A 23,836-nucleotide genomic window follows, 5' to 3' on the forward strand; every position below is an offset into this window, starting at 1 on the left:
GAGCCAAAATGGAGACACTCCAGAGCACAGAGGTCACCAACACATCGTCCACACGAGCAAAGAACAGCTCAGGCAGAGGCATGTGCCTGTTTGTTAAATACACACAAACACACCCAGCATCCAACCCCACCCACTCATAGGTGAGTGAGGCCCTTTTCAATCATTCAGTCAAGTGTCTCTCCTACACACACACACACACACACACACGGTTCTTCAAGTGTTCTCTCCTCTCAGTGTTCTGCGGGGCGTACAGGAGTTGTACAGATTTGGTGTGGGGAGGGTGGAGTTTGGGGTGAAGGATGAGGATAACCTTGTTCTGCGGGGAGCTTGTACAGAGGTGGGGTCATGCTAAACGGTGAGAGGCAGCATGCCAGGAGAGGAGACAGTCCGGGGCGACGCCAGGGCACTCAGGGTGCTGGGGTCCAGTCCATTCACAGCCCTGTGGGGGACAACACCAGACAGAGAGAAAGCAAGAAGACAGAAGTTAGATCATCCACAATATGAAATAGAAAGCTGTTTGTCTCTACATACTCTGGTTACACCAACTCTGATTCAAAATGGGTTCATTCAGCCTGTCTCTTCTTCTACGGTCTCGGAGTGAGTCACGCCAACACCGCAGACAGGAAGTCAAGCAGAGAGATAGATGGACCAGTAGGAACACTCCTGCGAGAGAGACAGAAGCACTCACGTTTTGTCGTAGTAGGTGGTGTGTAGTGAGTGGGAGAACTTGGTGGCGTTGCTGTTGACGAGGTTTCCGTTCCCAGTGATCATGTTGGTGGACGACGTGGAGTAGGTTTTCCTCACCGCCTGGTCCTTGGCAAAGTTCCTACATGCAGCTAGCTTGGACTCCAGCGCCTAAGGACAGACACGGCCGACATTAAGACTACTCACAAGCTGTGGATTCTGTTGTAACCTTTAACCTTTAATTCAGGTCACAGACACCATTCCAATATACTCTGCTGTCAAGAGAGGAGACGGAAGCCAAACTGTTGGGTTCATTCATTCCGTAATGTTTTGCGTCAACATCAGCTTCAGAGGATGGATACATGGAAATGGAAAACATTGCTACAAGAAGTCTGAAGTCTGATATTTACCCCCACTTTTCTAAGAAGGTCCCCAACGATATTAAGAGCAGAGATTCTTGCTGATGGGGTCAGAGGTGAGCCGCCAGGCCCACAGCCATTTGTTAACACTGTAAGGAAAGGAGAGGGAGAGGGAGAGGGAGAGGGAGAGGGAGAGGGAGAGGGAGAGGAGAGTGTTTAGCACATGACAGATATCTAGAAACTGTTTGACATTGGAGGTACAGCTCCAAAAATGAAGGAACTAAATAACAGACCTGGGTTCAAATAGTATTTACATACTTTCAGAACACTGAGCATTTCATTGAGACTGCCTGGAGGGACTGTTGAGACTCTCCCATGGATTCCATTAGACCCAGCCAGCTCAATAAAGCACAAAGTAGTTGACAGAAATGGAACACTATTTCCACCCAGGTCTGTTAGAAGACACGGCTGTGGACCTACCTGATGATTTAGGGTTGATGAACGGGTGTTCCACGCCCTTCCCTACAGGGGTGACAGGCAGGGACAGGGAGGCCTGGACAGCAGAGTCCATCTTGTCCATGTCCAGGGTAGGAGAGCTGGGGGCTGACATCCTGTCTGCAGTCCTCTCCCTCACCACCATCTCCTGTCTCAGGTCTGGGGGGGGGGGGGGGGGGGGGGGGGGCAGATAGACAGACATGAGAGAGTTAGGGGGACAGGGTGTCAGGGGGGACAGGGAGTCTGGGGAGTCAAGGGGACAGGGGGACAGGGAGACAGGGGGGACAGGGTGTCAGGGGGGACAGGGAGTCTGGGGAGTCAAGGGGACAGGGGGGACAGGGAGACAGGGGGGACAGAGAGTCAGGGGGAACAGAGAGTCAGGGGGAACAGAGAGTCAGGGGGAACAGAGAGTCAGGGGGAACAGAGAGTCAGGGGGAACAGAGAGTCAGGGGGAACAGAGAGTCAGGGGGAACAGAGAGTCAGGGGGAACAGAGAGTCAGGGGGAACAGAGAGTCAGGGGGAACAGAGAGTCAGGGGGAACAGAGAGTCAGGGGGAACAGAGAGTCAGGGGGAACAGAGAGTCAGGGGGAACAGAGAGTCAGGGGGGACAGAGAGTCAGGGGGGACAGAGAGTCAGGGGGGACAGAGAGTCAGGGGGGACAGAGAGTCAGGGGGGACAGAGAGTCAGGGGGGACAGAGAGTCAGGGGGAACAGAGAGTCAGGGGGAACAGAGAGTCAGGGGGAACAGAGAGTCAGGGGGAACAGAGAGTCAGGGGGAACAGAGAGTCAGGGGGAACAGAGAGTCAGGGGGAACAGAGAGTCAGGGGGAACAGAGAGTCAGGGGGAACAGAGAGTCAGGGGGAACAGAGAGTCAGGGGGAACAGAGAGTCAGGGGGAACAGAGAGTCAGGGGGAACAGAGAGTCAGGGGGAACAGAGAGTCAGGGGGAACAGAGAGTCAGGGGGAACAGAGAGTCAGGGGGAACAGAGAGTCAGGGGGAACAGAGAGTCAGGGGGACAGAGAGTCAGGGGGACATCCCCGTCCAAACCACTGTACTGAGACCAGTAGACTCCTTCTCATCCCCTGACTTAATACAGCAGTATTAGACATAACAGAAAGGAGAGGTCTGAGACAGAGGTAGGTGTTTCATGTCTTCATACCTCTGGCTTCATCCTTTAGTCGCTGTACTGAGACCAGTAGAGACTCCTTCTCATCCAGCTCACTCTCCAGGAAGGCATTCCTCTCTATGGCCTGGTTCAGACGACCCTCAAAGTCCTCCAGAGAGACGATGGTTGCCCTGAGGGAGGGATGAGAGGAGTTGGGATGGACAACAGTTAGTAGCAGAAGCAGGTGAAGAATGTACCGTATCTGTGTGGGTTGGATAACTGGGTTAACACTGAGTGGAGTAACACTCAACACAAGCATTTCACTACGCCCACAATTACATCAGCTAAATATGTGTGTATGTGACCAATGACATCAGCTAAATGTGTGTATGTGACCAATGACATCAGCTAAATGTGTGTATGTGACCAATGACATCAGCTAAATGTGTGTATGTGACCAATGACATCAGCTAAATGTGTGTATGTGACCAATGACATCAGCTAAATGTGTGTATGTGACCAATGACATCAGCTAAATGTGTGTGTGTGACCAATGACATCAGCTAAATGTGTGTATGTGACCAATATGTTTGATGCTGAGGCACAGCTACCAGCCAGCATCCACTTAGCCTACAACCGAGGCCTGAACACTCAAGTAAAACATTTGAATGGCTGTGTTAGTAACGTCAGTTTAGTTCTACTGTGGTATATAGTGACCTCTTGGCTCTCTCCAGGTCATCGTTGGCCTGCTCCAGTTCTCTGACGTATTTATGAAGCTGTTCCTTGATTCCTCTGGTCTGTCCCAGGTCATCCTCTAACATGGAGACCTGCTTATAGCTCTGAGAATACTGCTGCTCCAACTTCTCCTACAGGGAGAGAGAGAGAGAACAACATTCAGACAACATATAGACCTGCTTATAGCTCTGAGAATACTGCTGCTCCAACTTCTCCTACAGGGAGAGAGAGAGAACAACATTCAGACAACATATAGACCTGCTTATAGCTCTGAGAATACTGCTGCTCCAACTTCTCCTACAGGGAGAGAGAGAGAACAACATTCAGACAACATATAGACCTGCTTATAGCTCTGAGAATACTGCTGCTCCAACTTCTCCTACAGGGAGAGAGAGAGAGAACAACATTCAGACAACATATAGACCTGCTTATAGCTCTGAGAATACTGCTGCTCCAACTTCTCCTACAGGGAGAGAGAGAGATAACAACATTCAGACAACATATAGACCTGCTTATAGCTCTGAGCTAGCACTAGTGATCTAACCAGTGATATACCTGGCTAGCACTAGTGATCTAACCAGTGATATACCTGGCTAGCACTAGTGATCTAACCAGTGATATACCCGAGCTAGCACTAGTGATCTAAACAGTGACATACCTGGCTAGCACTAGTGATCTAACCAGTGATATACCTGGCTAGCACTAGTGATCTAACCAGTGATATACCTGGCTAGCACTAGTGATCTAACCAGTGATATACCTGGCTAGAATTAGCAGTGTGGGTTAAACATTCCTCTAGTTGTCTATTTTCTCCTATTGATCCTGCTGCCATCCTATTACAGTACACTGCTGGACTGCCGGGGCCCAGAGCATGGAACTGCTGGACAGCCTGCCAACACATGCAGCTCTCTCTCTCTGGCAGGCAGCAGGGGCATCCAGGAGTGTGGCTTTACTCTGACATCCAGATGTAGTTGTTGATCCCCGTTTCAGTCCCTGGTGAATGGGTGACGTTAACGGATGTTCCGGGAACCGTAATCCAGCGTTTGCCGAACCGATTCCTCAGGAACAGCGTTTGCCGAACCGAATCCTCAGGAACAGCGTTTGCCGAACCGAATCCTCAGGAACAGCGTTTGCCGAACCGATTCCTCAGGAACAGCGTTTGCCGAACCGAATCCTCAGGAAGAGCGTTTGCCGAACCGATTCCTCAGGAAGAGCGTTTGCCGAACCGATTCCTCAGGAAGAGCGTTTGCCGAACCGATTCCTCAGGAAGAGCGTTTGCCGAACCGATTCCTCAGGAAGAGCGTTTGCCGAACCGATTCCTCAGGAAGAGCGTTTGCCGAACCGATTCCTCAGGGAGAGCGTTTGCCGAACCGATTCCTCAGGGAGAGCGTTTGCCGAACCGATTCCTCAGGAAGAGCGTTTGCCGAACCGATTCCTCAGGAAGAGCGTTTGCCGAACCGATTCCTCAGGAAGAGCGTTTGCCGAACCGATTCCTCAGGAAGAGCGTTTGCCGAACCGATTCCTCAGGAAGAGCGTTTGCCGAACCGATTCCTCAGGAAGAGCGTTTGCCGAACCGATTCCTCAGGAAGAGCGTTTGCCGAACCGATTCCTCAGGAAGAGCGTTTGCCGAACCGATTCCTCAGGAAGAGCGTTTGCCGAACCGATTCCTCAGGAAGAGCGTTTGCCGAACCGATTCCTCAGGAAGAGCGTTTGCCGAACCGATTCCTCAGGAAGAGCGTTTGCCGAACCGATTCCTCAGGAAGAGCGTTTGCCGAACCGATTCCTCAGGAAGAGCGTTTGCCGAACCGATTCCTCAGGAAGAGCGTTTGCCGAACCGATTCCTCAGGAAGAGCGTTTGCCGAACCGATTCCTCAGGAAGAGCGTTTGCCGAACCGATTCCTCAGGAAGAGCGTTTGCCGAACCGATTCCTCAGGGACAGCGTTTGCCGAACCGATTCCTCAGGGACAGCGTTTGCCGAACCGATTCCTCAGGGACAGCGTTTGCCGAACCGATTCCTCAGGAACAGTGTTTGCCAAAAAGAATCCTCAGGAACAGTGTTTGCCAAAAAGAATCCTCAGGAACAGTGTTTGCCAAAAAGAATCCTCAGGAACAGTGTTTGCCAAAAAGAATCCTCAGGAACAGTGTTTGCCGAACCGAATCCTCAGGAACAGTGTTTGCCGAACCGAATCCTCAGGAACAGTGTTTGCCGAACCGAATCCTCAGGAACAGTGTTTGCCGAAAAGATTCCTCAGGAACAGTGTTTGCCGAACCAAATCCCCAACCCTTCCACATATTTGTTAAATTCCAACACCAAGAGGTACATTTACCTTGAGGTTATCCAGCTCGCACTTCATTGTTTGGTTCTAACCCCTCTGTCTGTGTGTGTGTGTGTGTGTCTCCGTTCCTACGTATGTTACCTTGAGGTTGTCCAACTCGCTCTTCAGTCTTTGGTTCTCTGTGTGCAGGTCTCTGAGGCGATGTTCAGCCTGTCCTAGCTGGGCCTCTAACTCTGCCTCCAGCTCTCTGCTCCCTTCCTGAAACTCCAGCAGCTCCTCCTGGGCCTCATGGTAACTGAGGAGAGAACGGACTGTTACACACAGTCACACACACACACACTACCACACAGTCTCTCCAGCAGCTCCTCCTGGGCCTCATGGTAACTGAGGAAGACACGGGAGAGAACGAACTGTTACACACAGTCACACGGTCTCTCCTAATGATCAGTTGTGGTAGTAATGAGTGGTAGTCACATCCCCTGGACAGTCAGACCTAGAACTATCCTGTGTGGTCAGTGGAACATGTCTGAACACATCCGGTCTCTTAACTCATAATATCCTGTCTCCAGACCCCTTGACCCCTCACCCCTCTCAGAACACACGGAACAGCAGCAGGCCTATAGGAGCCATCTGTATCCTCTAATGACAAACCCCTGTCTCTGTCATTAAGCTCTATCAGACCTGAGGTACTGTCTCTGTCATAAAGCTCTATCAGACCTGCTGAGGTACTGTGTCTGTCATAAAGCTCTATCAGACCTGCTGAGGTACTGTCTCTGTCATAAAGCTCTATCAGACCTGCTGAGGTACTGTGTCTGTCATAAAGCTCTATCAGACCTGCTGAGGTACGGCCTCTGTCATTAAGCTATATCAGACCTCAGTCCAGTCTGTATTCAGTCTATATTCAGACTCACTGGACTGTGTTCAGACTTGCTGACCCACACAGTATGTGCTAGATACAACCTAGTAATACAGTCCAGTAATATCTACAGATGGGCCTGGCTGAAAGGGCTGGACTCCTGGATTGTAGCATACCACTTTCTCTTGTCCCATGTGGCTGTATATCAGTCTATCATCTGTCTGTCCATAGACATAAAACACCTAGAACTTACCATCTGTCTGGTCATAGATGTAATGCAACTAGAATGGTCCTGCCTGGCTCCTGACTCATCTGTCATGACAAAGGCCAATGCCATGCTAGAGCTGAATGAATGCAGACTTTCCATGCCATTCATTCAGTCAGGTGGCTCCACTGAATTGAATTAGAATGGTTGGTTAAAGTGTGAGAACCTAGGGCATGGTATACTAACCTGGTAGCCAGATATGTTAGCCTGGACCACGATCTGTTTGTGATGTAAAATAATACCATGCCATTTAGCAGACACTTGTCTTAAAGTGACTTAGTCATGTGTGCATATATTGTACACATGGGTGGTCCCAGGAATCAAACCCACTACCGTGGCATGACAAGTGCCATGCTCTACCAACTGAGCTACAAAGGACCACTGTTTGGCATGACAAGGAGTTGAGATGATCGCACAAACAGATCTGGGACCAGGCTACAGATACATAGTTCCACTGACCAGGGATGACCCTTGAACAGAAAAGGTCTGAGTGACACACACACGTTAACAGGATTCGACAGCTCTGGGGTCAGTTAACCGGCAGCCACTGCTCCATCCTTGGCCTCACTGGGTTTCCCTGCTCATTACACACATAGTTATTGTACCAGAAGCACACACAGTTACCGCACACAGTTACCACACCAAAAACACACATAGTTATCGTACCAGAACCACACACAGTTACCACACCAAAAACACACAGTTATCGTACCAGAACCACACACAGTTACCACACACAGTTACCACACCAAAAACACACATAGTTACAGTACCAGAAGCACACATGGCCAGTTTGGCCGCAGAGCAGCCCTGTTCAACTATGTCTCTGACTGGAATGACTTCGGTCACCTTCCCTCTGGCTCTGACAACTTCACTGTTTTCAGACAATATGACCAAAATACCACGGTGTACAAACAAGTATTTATATTTATAATGGATCCCCATTAATTCCTGCCAAGGCAGCAGCTACTCTTCCTGGGGTTTATTATGGATCCCCATTAGTTCCTGCCAAGGCAGCAGCTACTCTTCCTGGGGTTTATTATGGATCCCCATTAGTTCCTACCAAGACAGCAGCTACTCTTCCTGGGGTTTATTATGGATCCCCATTAATTCCTGCCAAGACAGCAGCTACTCTTCCTGGGGTTTATTATGGATCCCCATTAGTTCCTGCCAAGGCAGCAGCTACTCTTCCTGGGGTTTATTATGGATCCCCATGAATTCCTACCAAGACAGCAGCTACTCTTCCTGAGGTTTATTATGGATCCCCATTAATTCCTACCAAGGCAGCAGCTACTCTTCCTGGGGTTTATTATGGATCCCCATGAATTCCTACCAAGACAGCAGCTACTCTTCCTGAGGTTTATTATGGATCCCCATTAATTCCTACCAAGGCAGCAGCTACTCTTCCTGGGGTTTATTATGGATCCCCATTAATTCCTACCAAGACAGCAGCTACTCTTCCTGAGGTTTATTATGGATCCCCATTAATTCCTGCCAAGGCAGCAGCTACTCTTCCTGGGGTTTATTATGGATCCCCATTAATTCCTGCCAAGGCAGCAGCTACTCTTCCTGGGGTCCAGCAACATTAAGGCAGTTATATACAATAAAAAAACATCACATTACAATACACACCAGATTTCGCAACACATTAAGTGTGTTCACTCAGTTCACTACTCTACAATACAAAATCCATGTGTACATGTGTGTGCATAGCGTGCATGTTATGTGTGTGTGTGCATAGCGTGCATGTTATGTGTGTGTGTGTGTGTGTGTTAAATAGGCGTAAGTTAGAATATAAAATGATTTGTGTGTGTATGTTATTGTGTGTGTGTGTGTGTGTGCATGTTATTGTGTGTGTGTGCGTGTTATTGTGTGTGTGTGTGTGTGTGCATGTTATTGTGTGTGTGTGTGTGCATGTGTGTGTGTGTTATTGTGTGTGTGTGAGTGTGTGTAGCGTAGCGGTGCCATCTGGAACGTCCTCATGAACACACACTAGGCCAATACTCTAGAATGTGTTGTGTCAACACTGACAGGGTCAGGCTCTACAGAGCCTGGGAAAACAACCACGTGAACATGTGCAGGACTGTAGACCTATATCATGTTGATCTAGTAACAGAGTTAATACTGTAGGACTATATCATGTTGATCTAGTAACAGAGTTAATACTGTAGGACTATATCATGGTGATCTAGTAACAGGCTGTGTGTGTTCTAGAACACCCCGCTGGATATAGGCTGTGTGTGTTCTAGAACACCCCGCTGGATATAGGCTGTGTGTATTCTAGAACACCCCGCTGGATATAGGCTGTGTGTGTGTTCTAGAACACCCCGCTGGATATAGGCTGTGTGTGTTCTAGAACACCCCGCTGGATATAGGCTGTGTGTGTTCTAGAACACCCCGCTGGATATAGGCTGTGTGTGTTCTAGAACACCCCGCTGGATATAGGCTGTGTGTGTTCTAGAACACCCCGCTGGATATAGGCTGTGTGTGTTCTAGAACACCCCGCTGGATATAGGCTGTGTGTGTGTTCTAGAACACCCCGCTGGATATAGGCTGTGTGTGTTCTAGAACACCCCGCTGGATATAGGCTGTGTGTGTTCTAGAACACCCCGCTGGATATAGGCTGTGTGTTCTAGTACACCCCGCTGGATATAGGCTGTGTGTGTTCTAGAACACCCCGCTGGATATAGGCTGTGTGTGTTCTAGAACACCCCGCTGGATATAGGCTGTGTGTGTTCTAGAACACCCCGCTGGATATAGGCTGTGTGTGTTCTAGAACACCCCGCTGGATATAGGCTGTGTGTGTTCTAGAACAACCCGCTGGATATAGGCTGTGTGTGTTCTAGAACACCCCGCTGGATATAGGCTGTGTGTGTTCTAGAACACCCCGCTGGATATAGGCTGTGTGTGTTCTAGAACACCCCGCTGGATATAGGCTGTGTGTGTTCTAGAACACCCCGCTGGATATAGGCTGTGTGTTCTAGTACACCCTGCTGGATATAGGCTGTGTGTGTTCTAGAACACCCCGCTGGATATAGGCTGTGTGTGTTCTAGAACACCCCGCTGGATATAGGCTGTGTGTGTTCTAGAACACCCTGCTGGATATAGGCTGCGTGTGTTCTAGAACACCCCGCTGGATATAGGCTGCGTGTGTTCTAGAACACCCCGCTGGATATAGGAGATCTGTAAAAGTGACACCAGTCATATTCAATAGAAACCAAAAGGAAGAAAAGGGACTGAAACAGGGAGGTCGGTTACTACCTGAACCAGTACAATAAGAAATGCTAATGTTCCCTGCAAAATGTTTTCCATTACAACACGTTTTGCTACGGTGTGCACTAATGAGGACTACCCAGCACTAAGAACAACTAGACCTAAACTAACTCGGGCCTAATCTAGGCCAATGAATCCATTGCTCCCTGTGTCGATGGTAACGTTAACAAAGGCCTATAGAGAGGAACAGGTCACGTGTCAGACGATCACATGACTGTTATGACATAACCTTGTTGTTCATCTTCCAGCGTTATGAGCAAACATAAAAGCCTTGCTTTATGTAACAGAGCCGAGAGCAAGCCATGTGCTGTTCTGGTTATGTATAATTATATTACTGAGAAGACGAGCTTGAGTTTCAATTTGGAACATGTAGGTAGAGGAGAGTAGTTCAACCGATACAATGACAAACTGCTGAGTCTAATCCTCTGAAACTCAATGTTTAACCATGTAGAAATCAATCAGTGATTTTGTTAAATGAGCTATGAGTAGCCTAGATCAGCTGACATGAACATACCTGTTCTTATACTTGAGGGATAAGGTCTTCCAGTAGTCAATCTCCTGGTCTTTTGAAGTGAATGTTGGTATCATGTCTGTGTCCATGGCAGAACAACCTGAAGAGGAGAACAACATGATCACCTGAAGCTAGTTCAAGACAGACGTATCCTGAAAGGAGGTCGAAACGTTTGAATGGCAGAAAACCAAAACATTGGGTTTATTCTTACCCAAGAAAAGTAGCAGACTAATTCATTGCAAAAATAAAAATTTTTAAAAAAGTACTTCTGATAAAAAAAAAATCTGTCTGGAGTTAGGTGGCCTGGCTGGAGTCTGGCTGTCTGTCAGGAGCATGGCTGGCTGTCAGGAGCATGGCTGGCTGTCAGGAGGCCTGGCTGGCTGTCAGGAGGCCTGGCTGGCTGTCAGGAGGCCTGGCTGGCTGTCAGGAGGCCTGGCTGGCTGTCAGGAGGCCTGGCTGGCTGTCAGGAGCATGGCTGGCTGTCAGGAGGCCTGGCTGGCTGTCAGGAGCATGGCTGGCTGTCAGGAGCATGGCTGGCTGTCAGGAGGCCTGGCTGGCTGTCAGGAGCATGGCTGGCTGTCAGGAGCATGGCTGGCTGTCAGGAGCATGGCTGGCTGTCAGGAGCATGGCTGGCTGTCAGGAGCATGGCTGGCTGTCAGGAGCATGGCTGGCTGTCAGGAGCATGGCTGGCTGTCAGGAGCATGGCTGGCTGTCAGGAGCATGGCTGGCTGTCAGGAGCATGGCTGGCTGTCAGGAGCATGGCTGGCTGTCAGGAGGCCTGGCTGGCTGTCAGGAGGCCTGGCTGGCTGTCAGGAGCATGGCTGGCTGTCAGGAGCATGGCTGGCTGTCAGGAGCATGGCTGGCTGTCAGGAGGCCTGGCTGGCTGTCAGGAGCATGGCTGGCTGTCAGGAGCATGGCTGGCTGTCAGGAGCATGGCTGGCTGTCAGGAGCATGGCTGGCTGTCAGGAGCATGGCTGGCTGTCAGGAGCATGGCTGGCTGTCAGGAGCATGGCTGGCTGTCTGTCTGTCAGGAGGCCTGGCTGGCTGGCTGTCAGGGGGCCTGGCTGGCTGTCTGTCAGGGGGCCTGGCTGGCTGTCTGTCAGGGGGCCTGGCTGGCTGTCTGTCAGGAGGACTGGCTGTCATCACAGTTATTCAAGACCCACTGACTTCAATTCAGCCTCCCTCCACCTCTCTTCTAACAATCAGGGCCTGATACACTGACCCAGCAGCAACACCTGGGTGACAACCAGCAACACCTGGGTGACAACCAGCCATTTGGTAGACCAACTCCTCAGCGAGGAGATGTAGGATGCCCCCAGCAGGCCCCCCCAGAACCCCTTCATACAGACCAGGGCCTCCTCATTAAAACATCTAACCCTGTGTGTTTTACATGGGCCACAGCGGACTGGACATGTTCTCAAAAAGCTCCATTCACTTCTATTCACGGCCATTTTGTGCTGAATGCCAATCATAAACACATGGAACAGAAGTAGTGTGGAAATCCTGAGCAGCAGTGTTATGAATGAAGCTGTGGTTGGGCCAAAGCCACTTCAGAGGGAGGATGTCTGCCCTGTGATTAAACCCCCAAGAGTCTGTTTGTTGAGTGAGGTTGAACAGCAGGGAGTCCCCCAGCCCTCCCAGTGGCTCCAGGAATAGACAAGCCTACTAGTGATCATCTCTGGTTTAGAGGGATCTCCAGCATGCATGGATGGGTCAGTCGCGTCAACCCGTCCCAACACCAGCACTCTAAAGTTACACTGTGCAGAAATCGCTCCTCCACTTCCTGGTTGCTAAAATTCTAATAGTTTGCCTAATTTCAGTTTATATGACAAGACAAGCAGTCGTTGTGTAGAGAATCATTGTACTGTCTAAACCGCTGTGAAATATATTTTCTGTAAGCAAAAATATTGTATATACACACACACACACACGTCTGTTTGAAGCTGGTGTCCAAAACCTAAAGTAAAAGATGCATAAACGAAAATGCAGAACGGGAAGCATAGAAATAGCACAGATAGAACAGACCCACTGCTTCTTAGACTTGCTTTCAATGGGAATGACAGATCTATAACTCATATTTCTATGTGAATTTGGTCAGATCGCCCCCCCCCCAAAAAAAAAATGTTGTAGCTTTGTGACATATTGTAGCTTTAACAGACGGATGAGTCAGCACAGCGTTCAGCCACCCCAACACCAGCACCAGGCCAGCACTCTAACAGACAGATGGGTCAGCGGTCTGGTCAGCCACACCAACACCAGGCCAGCCCTCTAACAGACGGATGGGTCAGCCACCCCAACACCAACAGCAGGCCAGCCCTCTAACAGACGGATGGGTCAGCGGTCTGGTCAGCCACACCAACACCAGGCCAGCCCTCTAACAGAAGGATGGGTCAGCGGTCTGGTCAGCCACCCCAACACCAACACCAGGCCAGCCCTCTAACAGACGGATGGGTCAGCCACCCCAACACCAACAGCAGGCCAGCCCTCTAACAGACAGATGGGTCAGCGGTCTGGTCAGCCACCCCAACACCAGGCCAGCCCTCTAACAGAAGGATGGGTCAGCGGTCTGGTCAGCCACCCCAACACCAACACCAGGCCAGCCCTCTAACAGACGGATGGGTCAGCCACCCCAACACCAACAGCAGGCCAGCCCTCTAACAGACAGATGGGTCAGCGGTCTGGTCAGCCACCCCAACACCAGGCCAGCCCTCTAACAGACGGATGAGTCAGCCACCCCAACACCAGGCCAGCCCTCTAACAGACGGATGGGTCAGCCACCCCAACACCAGCACCGTCCTCCATACTACACTCTCCTAAACAGAATGTCAAATGGCTTTTAATTCAGTTAACAAGGGAGAGTCATCTGTCAGTTAGACAGGTCCCAGGGGTCATGGGGTCAAAGGGAGATTAGCTGTTCTCTCTCACATTACTCTTGGTGTGTGTATGGTATTGTGTGCAGAGCATGCGTGTGTGTTATGCAGCTCAGGAAACTGTGTTGTTACATCACTACTACTGGGACTCACTCGGGAAACTGTGTCGTTACACCACTACTACTGGGACTCACTCAGGAAACTGTCGTTACATCACTACTACTGGGACTCACTCAGGAAACTGTGTCGTTACACCACTACTACTGGGACTCACTCAGGAAACTGTGTCGTTACACCACTACTGGGACTCACTCAGGAAACTGTGTCGTTACACCACTACTACTGGGACTCGTTCAGGAAACTGAGGAGGCCTGAGGAAAATGTCAACAACACCAAGGTGGAGACTGAAGCATGGTGATGCAATTTATTAGCACATAACTGGATTGTGTCCTGAAGTCTGGTTTTGATACTGTTAACATAGCCAAGTCTAAGATACTAGCTGAACTAGGATTGGTTTTGATACTGTCAACATAGCCTAGTCTAAGATACTAGCTGAACTAGGCTAATGATAGTATAGCTAACATGATGACCTTAGCTGAACTGGGCTAATGATAGATCATCATGTTAGCTATACTTAGCTGAACTGGGCTAATGATAGATCATCATGTTAGCTATACTTAGCTGAACTGGGCTAATGATAGATCATCATGTTAGCTATACTTAGCTGAACTGGGCTAATGATAGATCATCATGTTAGCTATACTTAGCTGAACTGGGCTAATGATAGATCATCATGTTAGCTATACTTAGCTGAACTGGGCTAATGATAGATCATCATGTTAGCTATACTTAGCTGAACTGGGCTAATGATAGATCATCATGTTAGCTATACTTAGCTGAACTGGGCTAATGATATATCATCATGTTAGCTATACTTAGCTGAACTGGGCTAATGATAGATCATCATGTTAGCTATACGTAGCTGAACTGTGCTAATGATAGTATAGCCAACATGATGTAATGTTATTAGGCTACCACGTGAACAACACGTCCACTGAGGTGAAATCTGAGGAAGTCGGAGCTATGAGAGAGGAAGGTTTGAAAACACAAGTCTCTCCATTCATCCCTTTATCACAGAGAAGCAAAAGACTGGAATGTGAGTCTCAATAACAGACTAGCTGTTGTTTCCATGGTGATAAAAAAATAAGACAAATCTTTAGGTTACACTCAGCTGGCAGTAGTGTTTTGTGTTCATTTACAAACAACAAACCAGGATATGAAAGACAATACCAGGTTCACTCACTGACAGTGATTTTCAGCACAGAAGACTCAGCTTGTTGGGTGGCATCCTGGTGTGCAGAACACATGGGCTCATGTCCCAAATGGCAACCTACTCACTATTAAGTGCACTACTTTTGACCAGAGCAGTGAAGCCCTGGTCAAAAGAAGCACACTATATAGGGAATAGGGTACCATTTGGGCCACAGTATGTAGACTCTACTACCAAGCCAACAGCAGAGGAACCATCTGGTTATATTTACCCATGGTTTAGAACAGGGCAGGCTAACTAGCCAAAAGAGGAAGGTAGTGGAGTCTGTGGTTTTCCTGTCCACTCTCCTCTTGGCTTCCTCTTTCCCTCTGATGCAGATGACATCTCTCTGTCTGGCTGTTTACTCAGAGTGAGAGTGGCTGACGCACTACGCGGGCTCACACCAAATTCTCTGTGAGTTACGTTATTTCCAGGAAACTAAAATCCTCCCACTTCCACCAGAGGTCTGGGACAGGCTATTGGAGGGTTCAGGGCTCCGCTGTGTGTAGCAGTGTGTATAGTAGGCAGGCTGTGCAGCAGACCAGACATACTCCCTGCTGTGACATCCAGTCTCAGAGTTACGGTGGTTGTGAGACCCTGGGGAATGCCTTATTTGGTAGAGATCTTAGACCGTTTTTAATACTAGCTAACTGCATGTGGCTACCGGCTGGCATCATTACATTGGCTTTCACAGCAGCAGCTTAAGACGCCACAGAACAAAGCTGTAGCTACAATTTAGGTGAAATTCTTACTCTATGTAGAATTAAGACACACCCACCCCTATGATGATAAACAACATTTACATTCCTTGAATATTTGGTGGTAAGAAACATTCTAGGCTAAATGTCACATTATTACATTAGCTAAGATCAACTGTATTTAGTTTACAGTGGTCGGCTGACCATGTACGGTCAGTGAGGGACAAGGTGAGGCGGAATAAATAGGACGTGGTATCCACAGGCAACGAGACCGGTAATCACTCAGTCCTAACGTTAATCACCTCTAACTGGTTCCAGGGATGAGACCGGCTGGTAACGTTACTAGTAACCGGCTTTTTTTTGCTTGTCATACGAAACCACCACTGGACAACACAACATGTCAAACACTGTCTGATACTGACTGTTTGTTTCCACACAGTAAAACATGTGTAACTAGTATGCCAGAAAAGGAAACCATTAGCTCGTCAACATCAGTGTCGCTAAATCAAATACACAATTATTAGCTAGCAAGACTAACATGGCACCAAACGGCAAGTTCAACAACCTATTTTCAGCTGTCACTGGTTTGGTGAGCCGCCTGTTCAAGTCGAAAACACAGGTTAACCAGCTAGCTAGCTTTTGGTAAAGTAACCAACGTAAATATGTAAATCAATGTCCTAACCTGGGCATGTCCAATCCGTGTGTCTGGCTCCAGATTCAGTTACAGTCGCCACATCTTCTGACCTGGACTGTCTTCATCGAAATGTCTGTCTCTGTTTAGAAAACGCCAACGCGACTCTCGGAAGTAACGTAACTTCCGACGCGGTGGCACGTGATGAAATCATACGTACGTCAAATGTGACGCTCCAGGGTTGGACCTCTGATTTGACCTCTGATTTGCCTCGTCCTGACCACAAGGTGGCGCTATTATGCTGAGAAATTAGTAATGCAGTGAAGTCAGATGATGTGTAGGCAGTAGCCTCCATAGAGACCGCACAGGGCCTATCAAATCCTCATTCACAGGCATCCTAGAAATGAATTTAATAGTCTAATAGTTGTAGCAATACTGCACTTCCCATAGTAGCCGGTTGCGAGTATTTCGTATTTGAGTGGATATAGCCAAAATGTTGTATTCAGTGGGCCAGTATTTATTTTATGTTTAGCTTATTGGCTATGCCCTTACAAAAAATGATTGCAGTTTTGAAACTGCAGTAAACGTGTATTTGACTCTGGTATTTTGGACACAGTAATTGCAGAATAACTGCAGTGAGTTATACTGCACTGTAACTAACTGCAGTTGCACTGGAAGAATTACTGCAGTAGAAGAACTGTGTTATTTTGTACACAGTATTTGCAGCATACTGCAATTATACTCACTCTAATGGCAGTTATACTGCAATCTTTTTCGTAAGGGTGCGCACCAATATCAAATGAATTACAAGACATTTCTATGAAGTCAACCTCAATAACACATAGTTTATCTGTTCTGTGGGTCAGACTGCGTGGTTTGGAGAATGGTGGGACATGACTGTCACTGGATTTACATTTGCAGTGTTCTTTCTCAAACATTCCAAATCCTGTTTGTCTGATTTTGTCGCTCAGGGGAAACTGAACGCACCAGAAGAGCAGCGAGTCACACAGGTGTAGCCTATGGGTATAGATGACAGCCCTCCCTGAGACGGAGACACTGCCCTGTACGGGAGGAGTGGCACGTGTTTTGGTTTCACTCAGCCAGTGCAACAGACGTCCAGGCAGATAGGTTCGGGTTCTTAGCCTAATGAAATCAGCTTTATTCTCGCTGTTGGAGCTAGAGTCAAATCCCGTGGTGTCGCACACAGCTGTTATTGGGATTTTTGGTGATTTCATGGTGCACCAGCGGTGTGGATAGCATTGCCAGGCAGCGCGTAAAGGCTCCAGGATGACACCATTAGACGGACATCAAGCGGAGGAACGGGACTCGCAGAGCCAGGAGGACTCGGAGTGTCCCGTGTGTTATGAAAGTCTCTCCGGCACGGAGAGGACCCTGAGCTGCGGACACGTTTTCTGCCACGACTGTCTGGTCAAAACCTTGGTCAGTATCAACAGGGACGGCGTCATCAGAGACACCATCATCTGTCCCGTCTGCCGACACCTGACTTTCATCAATAAGCAACAGGAGGTTGGGGTTCCTCTCGCCCCGGGGAAAGAGGGCGAGGAAGGAGGCGGGCAGACCTTGAAGGTTCCTGTCCCTCCACCAGCACCTGGTTATCCACAGCATCACCATGAAGCACGACGCGCGTCAGGGCATAGTAGCTCACCGTCTGATTCAAGTGGACTGAGCTGGATTGTGAGACGTTTTAGGTGGATTTCAGAGAGATGCAGGAGTCGACGGATACTGTCACTGATCACTCCCGACCACAGAAACTCTCAGATTTTCATCATCAGTGCCCAGGGCCGACCCATGGCTGATGAAGATGCGGTGAGCCTGGACACTATACCTGTTGTTCTCCAACCCAACCGCAGGAGACGGCGCGTCAAGATTTGTACAACAGCACGTTGCTTGGTCGTTCTGCTTGTGATATTCACATTGATGGCAATGGTAGCTGCCACACTTCCTTGGATTATATTGGCATAGCCCACAAAGCCAGAGCCATATGGCTCTAGCATATGCATGGTGCGTCATTGCGCACTACTTGATCGTCATTACGCACTATTTCTTGTTATTGTGTGGTCTAATTTTCTCTTCACTCATGCTCTCATGAAGACAATGTATTGCACGTAATTAACTGAAACGTGTCACTTTGTCCATTCTGTCAATATATATATTGTAGTGCCATATAGTTTGAACTTGTCCAGTGTGTTCCTTGTATTCCTGTTTGTACTCAATGCCCTGGACAGGATCTCATTAAGTCACTGAAGGAAACAGGGCTGGTTCAGTCAGTGTCTGCAAATAAAGTGATCCTTTATGGACTGAGAGGAAAAGGCATTGTCTTATTACCTACATTTATACACTTTATGATGGTGGTTTGGTTAATAATGGTTGAAATATTGGTCCTTAAGATCAAAAGAAAAAGAGGCCCCTGTGAACATGCCTCCATATTCACCCCATTACCACAGGTCTATAACGACCGATGCTCACCATATAACTGCCCCATATGTTGTTGGCAACAAGTCCTGAATAAAGAATGGTGAGGCTTGCAATCCCAGCACCTCTCATGGAGACCATTGTTGTGTGTTTCTGGTTGTAAGTTGTTTTACCTGTTTAAGGAGAACTTCAGTGACATTTACAAGTACAGGCTACAGTTACTTCATTAGAAGGACTAGATAACCAACACATCATGTGCCAAAGTATTTTTTTATTTCCTACCGGCACGTGGTACATTCTGACAATGCAAACAGAGAAAGGGAGACAGAAACAGAGACTGACACAGAGACACATGAGAGGCACAGAGACAGAAAGAGACACCAAGACACAGAGAGAAAGTGCACTATCAAATGCCTTCAGTATCCTCGGCAAATAATTCATGTGAGTCCCTGGCAGGTTGAAGGAGCAAGACCGACTTGCAGGTAAAGATGAGCATGGGTCGGGGATTGATTGCTGTAAAGAGAGACTTGGGGCATGGGAACACTGAGGTGTTGTCTTACCACTGACACCACGTAGAGGCCCTGCTATACCAACACCAGGGAGAGAGAGATAGCTCTGCTTTCTCTATTGTGAAGGGAACAATGTCTACAGAGCAACTTACAGTAAAGTGTTATACACTTCTTAATGTAAAGTGTTACAGAGCAACTTACAGTAAAGTGTTACAGAACAACTTACAGTAAGGTGTTACAGAACAACTTACAGTAAAGTGTTACAGAACAACTTACAGTAAAGTGTTACAGAACAACTTACAGTAAAGTGTGACAGAACAACGTACAGTAAAGTGTTACAGAACAACTTACAGTAAAGTGTTACAGAGAAACTTAATGTAACATGTTAACTAGTTTATTATGTAAGAAACAAGGTTTCTGGAATGTGCTTTATCCATGTCTCCATCATACATGTGTCCTCTCTTTCCTCTGCTTGTCTAGTTGTTCCTGTTTAACTGGTTGGTTAGCAACCAACCAACCGCCTCAGCTGTTCTGGATCCTCCCTCCCTTCTTTCTTCCCAGTGAGAGGGAGATGGGAGGGAGCGAGGGAGGGGGAGAGGGAGGTGGTAGGGAGGAAGAGGGGAGAGGGAGGTGGTGGGGGAGGGTGGGTAGAGAAGTGTAATAATGAATTTCAGTTAATGACTCCTCATAATTGAGTAATAAAACCTACTCTTACTGTGAGACTGGATGAGTGACATTCTATTACAGACTCTTAATTAATGTTCTTGTGTGAGAAATTAAATTATGTGGCATATCAAAATCAACTCTCAAAGTTCTACCATAAATCCACAATGAATTAATGAGCATAAAACTATAAAACATATTTTCAAACATTTTGAACATAGAAAACAAGATAAATTATATAGACTCTCTCTGATACCACTGGTTATACTGGTGGAAAGTCTCTCTCTCTGATACCACTGGTTATACTGGTGGAAAGTCTCTCTCTCTCTGATACCACTGGTTATACTGGTGGAAAGTCTCTCTCTCTCTGATACCGAAAGTCTCTTTCTCTCTGATACCACTGGTTATACTGGTGGAAAGTCTCTCTCTCTGATACCACTGGTTAAACTGGTGGAAAGTCTCTCTCTCTGATACCACTGGTTATACTGGTGGAAAGTCTCTCTCTCTCTGATACCACTGGTTATACTGGTGGAAAGTCTCTCTCTCTCTGATACCACTGGTTATACTGGTGGAAAGTCTCTCTCTCTGATACCACTGGTTAAACTGGTGGAAAGTCTCTCTCTCTCTGATACCACTGGTTATACTGGTGGAAAGTCTCTCTCTCTCTGATACCACTGGTTATACTGGTGGAAAGTCTCTCTCTCTGATACCACTGGATATACTGGTGGAAAGTCTCTCTCTCTCTGATACCACTGGTTATACTGGTGGAAAGTCTCTCTCTCTGATACCACTGGTTATACTGGTGGAAAGTCTCTCTCTCTGATACCACTGGTTAAACTGGTGGAAAGTCTCTCTCTCTCAGATACCACTGGTTATACTGGTGGAAAGTCTCTCTCTCTCTGATACCACTGGTTATACTGGTGGAAAGTCTCTCTCTCTGATACCACTGGTTATACTGGTGGAAAGTCTCTCTCTGATACCACTGGTTATACTGGTGGAAAGTCTCTCTCTCTGATACCACTGGTTATACTGGTGGAAAGTTCCTCTCAGTATTTACTCAGGCACACCCTCTTGCGAAACTGGTTACCTGTGATCTCATTAACCAGCCTGGCTCTTTATCTGGAGCCTGGGGACCAGGTTACCTGTGATCTCATTTAACCTTTATTTAACTAGGCAAGTCAGTTAAAGAACAAATTCTTATTTACAATGACGGCCTAACCCGGGCCAAACCCGGACAACGCTGGGCCAATTGTGCACCGCCCTATGGGACTCCCAATCACTCCCGGATGGGATGCAGCCTGGAAAATATCAGGGTATTTTTCTATATTGTCTCTCCGGGTGGTGATCTAGGATCAGTGTTTGTTTTATATCATAACTAACAAGATTACATGGACAAGGAGGATCTGATCCTAGATCAGCACTACTACTCTAAACACGGTTCCTGGAAAACGGCTGTTAGGAAGAATACAAACCACATGATGGTGGTGTACTGACATAGAAACCACATGATGGTGGTGTACTGACACATAGAAACCACATGATGGAGGTGTACTGACACATAGAAACCACATGATGGTGGTGTAATCTGGGTAACATCCTGATTCAGTTCTATTTTGACATTTTAAATGTAACCTTTATTTAACCTTAATTTAACCTTTATTCAACCTTTTTTAAATAGACAAGTCAGTTAAGAACAAATTCATATTTACAATGACGGCCTACACCAGCCAAACCCGGGCGACGCCTGGCCAATTGTGCACCGCCCTATGGGACTCCCAATCACAGCCGGTTGTGATACAGCCTGGATTCAAACCAGAGTGTCTGTAGTTACGCCTCCAGCACTGAGATGGAGTGCCTTAGACCGCTGTGCCACTCGGGAACCACTCTGAGTTTCTTGTCATGCCTGGCAACAAGAATGTTACATTACAATAGTCCAAGTTGGACACAAACATCCATGTGAATAGGACACTTGTTGTCAGGCCTTTCCTGTTCCATGCTGGCCATTGATTTTTGCCCCCATTGATGTAGGCTAAACATTGGAAAAGTTGGCCCTATGACATTTATCATAACCTACCGACCCATGTCTTATCTACAACATAACTGTAAGCATGTCATTTATTGATAATTCAATTGGAAACATTATTTTTTCCTTTGGTCATCCATAATAATTGATGCTGAGTGAGATGAGTTGGAAGAGTTCACGATTTACTACACTTCCCACAGTGCTTTGCCGCTCAGCGTGTCATGACACTGTCACTCTCTGCTGCCCATAGCGGCGAATTGATCCAGCATCTCTGCACTGGGTGTATAGGGCGAATGGATACGGGAAAATGCAGTGAAAATATGTAATTCGGCGCATTTTCAATGTTTTAACAATTGCGATGAGGGAAAGAAAGTATGAGAGGGTGGATTTTCTCTTGTGCCGTTGCGGAGTATGGGCCGTTATCTTGAGAGAAATGCGGAGTATTTTTCCCCATAGGTGTTAACGCAGAAAATACAAGATGAAGAAGCAATTCAATCGAATGCGACAGCTCGCCAACCAAACGGTGGGCAGGTAAGCAAAACGGGAAACCGGTTTACCGCCTCCTTTTCCATACCTTGTTATGCACGTGAGAGTGAGTGAGAGTTTGCAGGAAACGTAGCCTAGCAAATCTGCTTGAGCAGCGCTTGGTCCCATTCCAATGGGACGGGAATAGGTAACCGGACCAAGCAGATAATATTCATAATCATATAGGGATTATTGTCATACAGATTCACCGCAACGAATTGATATAGCCAACAGGGATAATGCATAGGATGCATTTATTTCGCATTGCCGGTGGTCTCCTTTTGCGTAATGGCCATTTGGAATACCGCAGAGCGTGTAGGCGCATTGCCCTTATCCCAGCCCACTGGATATAATAATATTTATATCCTCAGTTCAGCAGCGTCACAATATATGGGGTTATTATTGGGCGAGGAGGAAGGGGGGGGGGGGGGGGGGGGGGGGGGGCATGTAAATTGGGGCTAAACGCTCTCATTTCATATCAGGGGTAAAATGATGCCTGTCACCCACCTTCCGAAGGCTAGATACTGCTGATGCGGACAGATGTCTCTGCGACACGAGGGGGAATGGGGAAAATTCGCAATGCTTTCAATACGCAGTTATCTGAGCTGTGGTTCCTGTCAGAAACGAGAAACATTGCAGGTGCAGCATCATGGTCGTCTCCTATGCCCCGGGAAAGGTCGTTTATCACTGCATCAGGTACCTTCAACCCTATGGATGTAGCCTGTGCCATATTCCTCCACAATCCACATAGTTTACCTGGCAACTACACTTTGCCCCACTCAATTAGCAAAGGAGTTCTGGATCTGGTGTCACGGGAATGTGTTTATTATCACCTATGGAAAGCTTTTTCATTTGGGAATTATTTATATTGATATGCCTGAACAACAGATGTCCTTATTATTACTCCCATGCTGGGATACCTGTAATCAAACCCAATCAAATGTCAGGTACATCATGTTGTTTTCTCCACCTGTAATATCAGGTACATCATGTTGTTTTTCCACCTGTAATATCAGGTACATCATGTTGTTTATACACATGTAATGTCAGGTACATCATGTTGTTTATACACATGTAATATCAGGTACATCATGTTGTTTATCCACCTGTAATATCAGGTACATCATGTTGTTTATACACATGTAATGTCAGGTACATCATGTTGTTTATACACATGTAATTAAAACAACATTAGCATGATTCTCACATCCCCTCCTTAATTAAGCTGCTGCTGCACTAGTGTATGTGGTGTGCCTCCCCCCTCCCACAGACAGCCTGGTATTACAGGAATATGTTACATTTGACCTTTAACATCTCTGCTATGTGTTTATCACTCCTCCCATCGCCCTATCTCTCTCTTCCCTCTCTCACCTGTCTCCCACTCTCTCGCCTCTCTCTCTCTCTCTTCTCTCTCTCTCTCTCTCGCTTTCTCGCTCTCTCTTCACTCTCTCACCTGTCTCCCACTCTCTCGCCTCTCTCTCTCTCTCTCTTCCCTCTCTCACCTGTCTCCCACTCTCTCCTCTTTCTCTTCCCTCTCTCACCTGTCTCCCATTCTCTCGCCTCTCTCTCTCTCTCTTCCCTCTCTCACCTGTCTCCCACTCTCTCGCCTCTCTCTCT

The 23,836-nt window shown here is 47.6% G+C and overlaps 2 protein-coding genes across 2 annotated transcripts in view; both read right to left on the bottom strand.

Moving 5' to 3' along the window:
* The window catches only part of LOC110539068 (NLR family CARD domain-containing protein 3), a 1,005,455-nt gene that overhangs the window by 140,205 nt on the left and 841,414 nt on the right, over positions 1–23,836 (bottom strand). The gene's annotated exons all lie outside the window — the stretch shown is intronic.
* LOC110539073 (nuclear distribution protein nudE-like 1-B) lies at positions 40–16,271 on the bottom strand. The gene is made up of 9 exons (XM_036939620.1): positions 16,118–16,271; positions 10,562–10,658; positions 5,795–5,948; positions 3,360–3,508; positions 2,697–2,833; positions 1,524–1,697; positions 1,095–1,192; positions 689–855; positions 40–439 (listed from the first exon to the last, which is right to left on the bottom strand). Exons 2-9 carry the CDS (start codon positions 10,645–10,647, stop codon positions 349–351), a joined length of 1,056 nt encoding a protein of 351 aa, XP_036795515.1. The 5' UTR covers positions 10,648–10,658; positions 16,118–16,271; the 3' UTR covers positions 40–348.

Source organism: Oncorhynchus mykiss, chromosome 12 (genome assembly GCF_013265735.2).
Source record: "Oncorhynchus mykiss isolate Arlee chromosome 12, USDA_OmykA_1.1, whole genome shotgun sequence".
Lineage (NCBI taxonomy): Eukaryota > Metazoa > Chordata > Actinopteri > Salmoniformes > Salmonidae > Oncorhynchus > Oncorhynchus mykiss.

Bases quoted from the DNA above. Each gene is read 5' to 3' on its own strand.
- LOC110539073 (XM_036939620.1), bottom strand. From the start codon at position 10,647: ATGGACACAGACATGATACCAACATTCACTTCAAAAGACCAGGAGATT. The intron at 1,698-2,696 runs GTATGAAGACAT...CCCCCCCCCCAG, and splicing joins ACTAAAGGATGAAGCCAGAG to ACCTGAGACAGGAGATGGTG. The intron at 440-688 runs GTGAGTGCTTCT...TGTCCCCCACAG, and splicing joins ACCACCTACTACGACAAAAC to GGCTGTGAATGGACTGGACC.